This window comes from Mycetomoellerius zeteki, unplaced genomic scaffold (assembly GCF_001594055.1).
Source record: "Mycetomoellerius zeteki isolate Tzet28-1 unplaced genomic scaffold, Tzet1.0 scaffold61, whole genome shotgun sequence".
Taxonomy (NCBI): Eukaryota; Metazoa; Arthropoda; class Insecta; order Hymenoptera; family Formicidae; genus Mycetomoellerius; species Mycetomoellerius zeteki.
This window is the reverse complement of record NW_017257621.1, coordinates 1,208,499-1,218,660: the sequence shown is the minus strand read 5'-3', so window position 1 is coordinate 1,218,660 and position 10,162 is coordinate 1,208,499. Positions and strand designations below refer to the sequence as shown.

General features: G+C 33.5%; 2 protein-coding genes across 5 annotated transcripts in view; one reads left to right on the top strand and one right to left on the bottom strand.

The window, feature by feature from the left end:
* Positions 1 to 127, bottom strand: part of LOC108728311 (muscarinic acetylcholine receptor M2) — a 3,626-nt gene extending 3,499 nt beyond the window's left edge. Inside the window, exon 1 of the mRNA XM_018456801.1 lies at positions 3 to 127. Coding sequence (XP_018312303.1) covers positions 3 to 127 — 125 coding nt within the window. The remainder of the gene's footprint in view (positions 1 to 2) is intronic.
* A 4,503-nt stretch (positions 128 to 4,630) lies between these two features.
* moody (G-protein coupled receptor moody) overlaps positions 4,631 to 10,162 on the top strand; it is a 10,835-nt gene continuing 5,303 nt past the window's right edge. The window contains exon 1 of one of the 4 annotated variants that reach the window (XM_018456887.1): positions 4,631 to 5,337. Coding sequence is in view for 2 of the 4 variants with exons in the window: in XM_018456885.1 (XP_018312387.1) it covers positions 5,794 to 5,819 (26 nt within the window). In the remaining 2 variants the exon portion in view is untranslated. Of the gene's footprint in view, positions 5,338 to 5,740; positions 5,820 to 9,213; positions 9,433 to 10,162 lie in introns of those variants that run through there. The other 3 variants (XM_018456885.1, XM_018456886.1, XM_018456888.1) reach the window with 3 other exon arrangements.

The following is a 10,162-nucleotide window of genomic DNA, read 5'->3' as shown; positions in this document are numbered from 1 at the left end:
GCAGCCACCGTGGATAGTCAACGAAGAGGATCACTGATCCCGGTTCCTGCAGCATCTCCTCGATTGCTACGTCGCCGGTGCTGTTGCGTCTGGTTTCGTTGCTCATCATCCACCAGTATTCCAGCATCTGCGAAAGACCGAACTCTCGCCGAGTACGTCTACGAATGTCGTGTCAGGGCTGTAAATAGAGACTTTACATTCTGCCAGATATTTTATTTATCTTGATACTTTTGGGGGGAGAACCCTTTAAAATATAATAATCAACAGCATATAAATTGTATATAAATTGTTATTATATATATATATATATAATCTATTTTATCCATCATAAAAGATTACATAATATAGAGTGATTTAACCCTTATAATCACATTGAGTCAAAATGACTCGAGCATTTTGTGAAAAATTTAATTTTAACACTAAAAAAAATCGTAAACATGTATTAGAATTTAGCGTGAAAGACAACGTATATGTTTCACGCTAAATTCTAATACATGTTTACGATTTTTTTAGTGTTAAAATTAAATTTTTCACAAAAACGCCGCTGTTTCATTTTCTTAAAGGAAATTACATACTATTTTTTTTTTAAATCATTGCAACTAATGCTGTTGATTTGGTAACACTTTAAAGATGGGTCGGGTCATTTTAACCCAGAGTAACCATCGTGTGGCTTTTTAGAAGTGTGATGAAGGATTAAACGACCGTAATTACTTTCTAAAACTTTTAGAGTGAATCTCATTTAGAAGGATAAAATCTCACTCTTTGGAGGGAGATTCCACTTTAAAGAATTTAGAAAGTAGTAATTATTATCATGTCGTGATTAAGCGATACTTTGTCACCTTCGCAAAAATTATGCATTATATATTACATTGTTTAATATAATTATACATTAGTATGTAATTAAGGAAGTTTCTCGGTAAGAGATGTGCTCAAGAATTTACATAACTCTAGGCTAGAAATGTACGTATTTTTTTTTCCTTAATTCTTCGTTGTGTTGTACACGATCCTGTTTAACGACCGACACATGTTTTGTCGTTTCAGAGGCGTGAATTTTGCACACCATTCGCGCGTGTTATGTGTTAGGCCCAGCACGCCTCTTTTTTCTTCCAACGGTGCCAGTGCGTCGGAAAGGAACAGAGAGATCTATTTTCGCCACCTGAGACGATAAACTCTTTCGCGAAAGAGTAAACTCTCAGACGTTTCTATGGTCCAAATCGACCTCGCGCGACCTGTAGTCTCGCAGAGTATCGATGGTCAGTTCATTACAGTCTGTATAGTCGTGAATCATTGCCGACAGCCATATCAATTTTCGCACACAAATTAAATCGCTTTCACTAGGTGCATTGAAATGAGCGAACAAAAACGTAGTATAAACATTAAAAATTAACAACATACTGTCTGTTTTGTTATCGATAAACTTTCTGAATTGGTGAACCTTATCAAGGAATACATAAAAATCAACAAAAAAATCAAAATTACTTCATTTTCATTCTTAACATCAATAAACAGTCAATGATTTTTATGAATCATTTTGATTTTCTCTTGATTTGATGTTTCTTAAGACCGGTGCAATAAATTGAAGTAAAATAAATGTAGTTTGTTTAATTCACTTCATAACTTATTGCACTGTATATACCAATTCAGGGAGTTCATCGATAAAGAACAGACGGACAATGGTAAATGTTTTAACGCGATTTTATATCTTCAACCATTTAACAAAAGAATTGTTTTAAAGAAATAACAGAAATTCCAGGTTTTTATTCCGTTTCACGACATTACGCTTACCTTTATGAAAATAAAAAACACTGATCCTGATTCATCAACAGCGATGATTACCGATAATGATTTGAGATCTTTGTGGCGATCTTTTCTCGCTCCTTTCGAAACCGGGATGACGTTAGTCGCGTCTCCGATTTATACCTCGTCTTACCGATTCTCATCGTGACTTTGGCATTGCAGACTCAAGTGGTTTCTTCTGGGAAGCTATAAATTTCATCTATCGCAATTTCTTGATATTATCGGTGCGATATATTCACGGTAACGAGATTTAACGAGAAGATCTGCTTTTATGATGGAGTTATTCAAATTTATTTGCTAATTCGTGACACGGCAAGGAAACACAAAAAGAAGGAATAGAATTAACAGATCATGCGAACGAAGCGGATCTGGTAAAATTCACGAATGGACTGGCGGAATTATTAGCAAGAATCAGTGTGTATACAAGAGTATGCACTTTTCGCGGATACTGCGCTTGCGCCAAATTTGACTCCTCCTTTTATTCCTCTGTCGAGATAATTTCCTTTTAAAAATTGATTTTGTAATTGGAAGACATTGTTTTTACTTCTTCTATTTATTATAATAGAAATTTTTTGCGACGTATCGCAATGTAATATAAAAGATAATTGCGTTAAATTTTACAAAAATAAAATAACCACCGAATGAGGATGCCGATCGTCAATCTTATTATAAACAATTTATTGTGTAAATTGGGATGTTACGTGGTCGACGACATGGTAGCGAAAGTGTTAAAACGGTGCCAGCCATCCCATGTCGCTGATATGCCACTTGTGGTAAAGCACCTACATGTCTGATCGGGAGCGTACCGTCCCCTGGAAACCGTGGCGAGAGCGTCCCTACATCCTTTTTAAAAATAATTGCATTTTGTTTGTAGTGGGAGTGAGGGGGAGACTTCCAGCTGCGCACAAACGATCGCGAGCGGAAGCGTGCGAGTCGGAAGTGCGTTTCCCCATTTCGCTGCTTGTCCGAGTTCTGAGGATCGCTGAAATCTCCGACTATAAGAATTATAGTAGTAAAAATGTACTAAATTTCCATAAATACTTGTTTGAATAGTTCTAACTAAATATTTACTAAATGTAAGCATATATTTGTTTAATGCAAGAACCATCAATTTGATTTAAGTATCATTTTTTTTAGTAAATATTTATTTACTGTAAATTTTAGATTAATAGAATTCATGAAAAAATCTATCTGTGAAAGAATATCTAGTAATCGCAATTAGTGGGTTATGTATACAATTTATTAATGCTTCAAGTAATATAAGAAATTAATTAATTCATTATCTCTGAACGAAATTTATCCCTTGATGTTTTTTCCCATTACATATTTTCGATTAATCGAAAATTAGTCTTTCTTTATTATATAAACATGATGGCTGATCATTCTTTAACTCTTTACAATAATCTCTCTGCTTTGTGATGATTGATATTTTTTTAATCTATCATATTACATATCTATTGCTGACCGGAAGAGCATCCGGCAAATCTAGGACGCTGCACAAACGTATTATATCCATAAATGGATTGATTGTTATATTTGACATAAATAAATTACACTGATATCATTTTTCTCTTACAAAGAATAGAAAATAGATTTTGAATAGAGCGGAAAAGTCAAAGTTTTGGACGATGGAATTAATTCCGGACAACTACGACTGGATGCGGGTCTCCTTTGTGATGCGTGAAACTAACGAGACGTTTGATTAGTCATACCAATTAATGCCATCGGTCGGTTCCACTTCGTTAGGTTTAATTCACTCTCCTCGCCGTGTCTTCAGTTTCTTACGTAATAAACGCGCCCACTGAATAAAGAATGACGATCTTAGATATCAGTTGACCGCGAGTAGGTTCGCGGTTACTCGAATATCCTTCTTACGCGAATTTGGTACCAAATATGGTTCGCCATGAGTTTACATGTATAATATTGCGGTTTGTACTTATCATCATGAGATAGTTAATTTCTAATCGGTTAGCTTATTCCGTTTAAGTTATTTTTATTTTATTTGGTATATCTTTAACAATTTTTAAAAGTAAATACTCTTTTAAAAATTTTCTTCTAAAATCTTGTTTAAACGTAATAAAATAAATAAAATTAATTGTCTCATTTATTTATATTATATAAGTACAATTAAGTATATTATATTATATGTATTGTATATACATACTATATTATATAATTTTGTAATACTTACATTGTTATATCTACTTTAATATAGTATTTCATTGTTTGTGATTATTAACACTCTTGTTGTTATATTGGTATATGTACCTCTAATGCCTCGTACATATCCGCGTATGACTCACGAGTTTGACGCGCGATGGCCTTTTCTTTCTTTGAAGGATGTTTGTTTTTTTTTACATTATAAATGACTGTAAGTAATCTTGTAGGTAATCAAGACATAAATAAAAATTATGTCAAAGTAAGATAAGAAACATTTTAATCTCTTTTTCAATAGAGATACTTATAAGACTGAAGGTAAACATTTCTTCATACTACGATATTTCTTAAATTACTTCAAGGAAAGCTTTACGAAACGATTAATCGATCAAGATTTGTAATTTACATCGTCCTAATTAATTGAAAGAACGCGATATATCGCAGTTGCAGCACATTCCGTGCAATTTAGAAAGAAGCAGGCCGATGTGTTGCAGATGTGACATCGCACACACCGCTATGTTCGTCATCGAGCCCACACCGAGCCGCTCCCCCGCAACTCCCTCTTCTCTGCCAACATCTTTTCTTCCTCCTCCTGCGGTCGCCCTACTCACGGGGCCCGTATCTAGTGTGTGTACAATCTGACGGAATGCTGGATAAGCAGTAGTCCATTCACGGTGACGCTGACGCATACACGGTGCCTGAGCAACACCGGTGGTTCACGCCGGTGGTGCCCAAGTCGGCCCAGTCCCCGTAGAATCGATTGCGCGCAATCGAATTCGCGAGTCGTCCGGATTACAACGAGCGAAGCCGGAGATATATTAGCCGATGAAGAAGTAAACAAGATAGTTAAAAATAAAATTTGGAATAAAATCTATTAATTGGAACAAGTGCGCTCCTGCGAATGATAACAAATGGGATCAGCTTCCTTTCGAAGAAAAGAACGTCAAGAACTCTATGAAAATCGGTTGAAAACTTAGCGAAATGAAGTTCCTGCGAGAAAATTAAAGAAAAACAATTATATAACAGAACGGAGAAGAAAAGAAAATATTTGATTAATATCGGATCGATAGATTAATTGATATCAAATCAAATTTGTACTAGTCAACTATCATCAAAGAAGACTGACGACCGAGAAGAAAATTGTTGCATGCCTTGAAACAGTCATATAATCAATTCTCAGTTTAACATATCATGAAGTGACTTTTAATCGCCTCTTACGAGGACATAGGCAAAGACGCATTGAAGAGGAAAGCTGTTGTTGAATTGAAAATTCCTGTCATATTCTTCAGTCAACAAAAGTCAACAGATTTCTCTCTCACTCTTTGATTATCTGGTTCGATGACAAACTTATGGCTAGTTCAAGATAAGAATAGCTAACGAGCGGTAAGTGACGAAATATATTCTAATTTATTTTCGTGTATTATCTATTCTTGTCTTTCTCAACTTTTACAACATGTCAATTCATGATATATTAATTTAATTAATGATTAAAATCACATTTCACGAAATGTAACCGATTTCCACAATTTAATTGCACAAAGTTTCAACTTAAAGGAAGATGAAATAAGATTATAAATAATTGCTCGCATATTCGATTAACTGATTCTTTAAAAAAATGTTATCCCACTTGATCGTAATCATGGTTTTCACTCGCATGAGTCCTCTCGATCTCAAGGGCGGTGTTGGTCTGCGATCTTGTGGGACCATTGCCGAGAACCGGGCAAAAAAGCGTGGCGAGTTGATGGTCCCGAGGGGCAATTTAGAAACGTGACGTGGAGAGAATTATGACGCATGGTGTAGTATTCAATTAGCTGGATCGTACCGAAAGTTAATGCGAAAATGGATCTTCAAGCAATTATAAATGAGTATACGAATACTTATTAAACACAATTATTCAAATTCCGAAGATGATTAATATTTCATAAATAATAATTAATATTTCAGAAATATTGTAGATTTTTAAAAATTCTATGATAATGATTTATGAAGAGAGATCATAGGATTTTTAAAAATCTTCAATATTTCTGAAATATTAATTATTATTTATGAATCATTTATTAATCATCTTTGAATAATCTGGAATTTGAATATCACTCGTTTTTCCATATTTGTGATACATATAAATTTTTTTTAATAAACTAAAAATCTCCGTAAATAAATTCATGTAAAAAATAATAGTTATAAGAAAACGTTACGTTTTAAATCAGTCAGCATGGATATTTTAATGTCACCCGGAGTATAACATATTTGGCGCTAAATGTACAGTATGAATAGCACGACACATGTTTTGTGTCGTACGTGCAGACATTTGACATCCACACCACGTGGTGATCTCGTGAGCGAGAGTTGTCGCGACTCGATTGACTTTCAACAATCCTGCACTCAACCCGCGCTCATATATCTTTTCGCATATTCGATATTTATTCATTTATATCTCGAGATCACAGATTATATCGTTAAAACAACGTAAAAAGCATTTTGCAAACTCAATAAAGATCATATAATAATCTACTTATTACTTACTTTTATTTTTTTTTATCGATTTATTTATTCTTATCGTCTAATTTTAATGAATAATTATTAATAATAATTTTGTATAAGTGCGATTCGTTTAATTAAATATTCTCTTCAACGGATGAAGTTGTGAATAAGCATTTCAAGGCAATGATATTGGCATGTTATTCGATGTTAATTTATATCTGAGAAGTTAAATCGACGGGTTCCAATCTGAAGTATTACACGAGCTGATATAATCCCCTAATAAAAGTAAATCCGCGTGCAATTAAGGTTTAAACGCGCCTCTGATCGGTGAGGTGCAACGAGACGCGGATCGACGATGCATCGACGACTCGCGCCGACTCGGTCTATGTACTTTCACCGTGACTCAACTTGACTCATTCATTGCCATTCGCCGTATGATTAACACGGAAATCATTCAGTGACGTCAATTCGTCGCCGAGAACTTCCACGGAACAAAAAATAATTTGCGGTTTTATGCCGCGTCTTCTTCTGTCAACGACGGTCCGATTAAGTCTCGCTTATCGAATCAAATTTATTGCGTAAATGATATCAAAATCAAATACGCGCCTATTTCGAAGTCATATATCTGCCATCCGATCAGACTATTCAATTATATGACGATATTCTGCCTGATAAAATTATATCTGTGTAGTAGTAAAAGAATAAATGAGCCTTTAATGTTAATTCTAATAGAAATCACCGCAGTAATTACCAATACAGATTTTCCGCTTATGTTATTTAAACGTGACCGCATCATGACGATAGCAACTGTTTATCTTGATACAAACGAAGTCACGTTTAAAAATAATGTCTTTTAAATTTAATGTTTTAATTTTTTAAATTAATTGCTTTTGTTAAATTTGATCTTTTTTGTCTTAATAGTTAATTTTTTCACATAATATTTTCAGTTTCCCCGAAAGTTTCTTCTGATAACAATTTAGTGCGGTTATGATAATATCAAATATTTCGACAAAATGTATAAAACGAGATAGCGACGCGACGCGTTAATGCGTTCCCATGTCTTTCGTGGCTTTCAAAGTTTTTTTGTCATGAGGGGACGCCTAGTACCGGGTGTCCGTTAATTTCCCTTAATTAAACTTAATCGGGGTTAATGCACCGCGGCTTGACCCCAGTTTACCAAATCTAACGCACCCTCCGTAACTATGCGTTTACACATAGATCATAATCACTAATCGATAAAGGGATTATTCGCGATTCTCCATCGCGATTCCTGAAATTAATGTAAGCGAGAATGTACATACTTTTCAAATCTATAGATGATTTCTCGTAAATTTATTGAAAATGTTTTGAAACTATAACATACTTATATTATAATGGCATTACAATATAAAAACTTAAAATTATATAATTATACATTTATTATTTTTTACATTGAATTAATAAAATACATTTATGAATAATATGAAATTAATTAGATAATTTGATAATTTAGATAGATAATTTGAAGAAATATAGCAATAATAATGTCAACACTTAAAAGAAATTATTTAAATTGATAAAATTGATACGTGCCTATCGCGAGTTTGTAATAACGAGTCGTTACACATGTTTCAATAACACAAGTGACTCATACATCGGTGACCCGCAATACATGTCATTAGTAAACTTAGTTACTTAGCGTGGCTACGATCGAACGGTCGGAGACAGAATAAGAAAGATAAATCGCACGACTTATAGATTCTTAAGTGTACTAATTGCTATGTGAATTCGAATGCCTGAAAAATGACGTGAAACATTTCAACACAGGTCACAGACATCACAGCTGTATTGTTCAAATAGAAAACTTGTTCCACCTTAATTAGTATTCGTTTGTAATTAAAAAGAATACTTATAACAAACTTCTTCCTAGCGATCATTAATGATCGTAATTATCGAAAAAACATAGCACGAGGCAAATATAATCGCAGTAAGAAATATATAGATTGATAGGATTATAATTATTGAAATCTAGAATTAATTTCAATAATTTAAACTATTTAGAGTACTAATGAATCATTTAACTTAATTTTTAATTATTTGTGAAATATTTTAGAACTGTGTGTGCGTGTGTGTGTGATCGGAGTGATATTGATATACTGAAAAATAGAGAATTATAGTGGTGTCGTTCATCGTGAGAGTCTCGCATTGTCCTTCGTAAATTCTCCGGACGGCCCATTTCCGTCGGTGGCGCCCTTCGTCATGAGCCCATAAATAACAATAAATTCTTACGGCCTGTCTTTCCAAACGTAAGATTGTTCTCCAACCGTTGTCTACGTCGGAGAATTATTTTAATGCGCAGAATCGCACGCGCGGAATTTGCATAACGTAAATGTCAGACGTCCCACACGTCTTTAGACAATCGTTTTTGCGATTCATTCACTTAGAGTCTTCAGTATCTTTAGGAATAGATATGATATATTCGGGATAGGAAATGCGGCTTATATTGAAATAAAAAGAATAAAGAAGGAAGCATACTGAAATTTGACTGCGTATAAAGAAACAAATATAGCATATGTCATATTTAAAGTCCTTTTTAATTACTGAGAATAATTATATTTTTAATAATAGATTTGATACATTTGTATTTAGAAAATTATTACAGTTCTTAATGAGTTTTACTTTTTATTAATAAATCTTATAAGAATATATTAAAATTTGATAAATATTTATTTCATGCTCTTATGAATCTTGTTGAATTACAATAAAACAAATGATTAATTCGGTGCCACGCATTTCTCAGAATGCATGTTGCATTTCAAGAAACAGCTGTTTTGAAATAAATGCGTCGTGTTACATCCGTTTTGCGTCAGATCGCTTCGAACAAATGCGTCGCGTCGTGCCGGAATTTTAGATCGCGGTTTCCTCTTCGGGAATCCCATGTCTGTTTCTTTTATGCGCCTCACCGTAATGTTGCAATCGTGTTCCCTGGCACGCTAATCATTGCTGATCACGAAGACGGTAAATAGTAATATTAATTAATTAATATTTGTTAGATAACGAGATACCGCGATCTAAGTTTAAGATATTCCAGTCTTATTGTTTTCGCTAAAATGCACGTGTTCTAAACTACGAGACTTACAATTATAGTCATCCACTTTAGTCATGCGTTAAGCCGCGTTTAGACGATACTGTAACTTCGTATGTCCATTCTTTCGTATACTCAATATTTTTCTTCCACTATTCTATCAGAGAAGAAATGAATTAAAAATGTTCGATTATTTCCAAATGTCAATATCTATATCTCTCTCTCCATGCAGATTTCTTTATATAAATAATTATGTTTATAAACATCCAACGTCTTATACTATATCGCAATTAAGTATTTCTTTAAACTGATTAAAAGTTCTGTATTTATATCCTCCACTGCATAAGACAATACATAAATATAAACAAAAAACTATAGTTTTAAAAAAGCCGTTTTTTTTTCAAATTGCTGGAAAAAATTTCGATTTTTTTCCGGAAAATTGGTTTTTTGGAAAAATTGCTGTTTTTGCTATGTAAAAGACATAATAAGTAACTTCTAAATTCCTTTATAAAATTATTGCGATCTATGAAATTATGTAGCATTATTTTTATTAAAATTTTTTAGTTATCCTTCTATTTTTATAGTAAAACCTAATCTAACCTTCCTTTAATACATGGCAAAGCTTAAGTAGACAGATTTTTAACTCTAGTTTGCCACACTCCG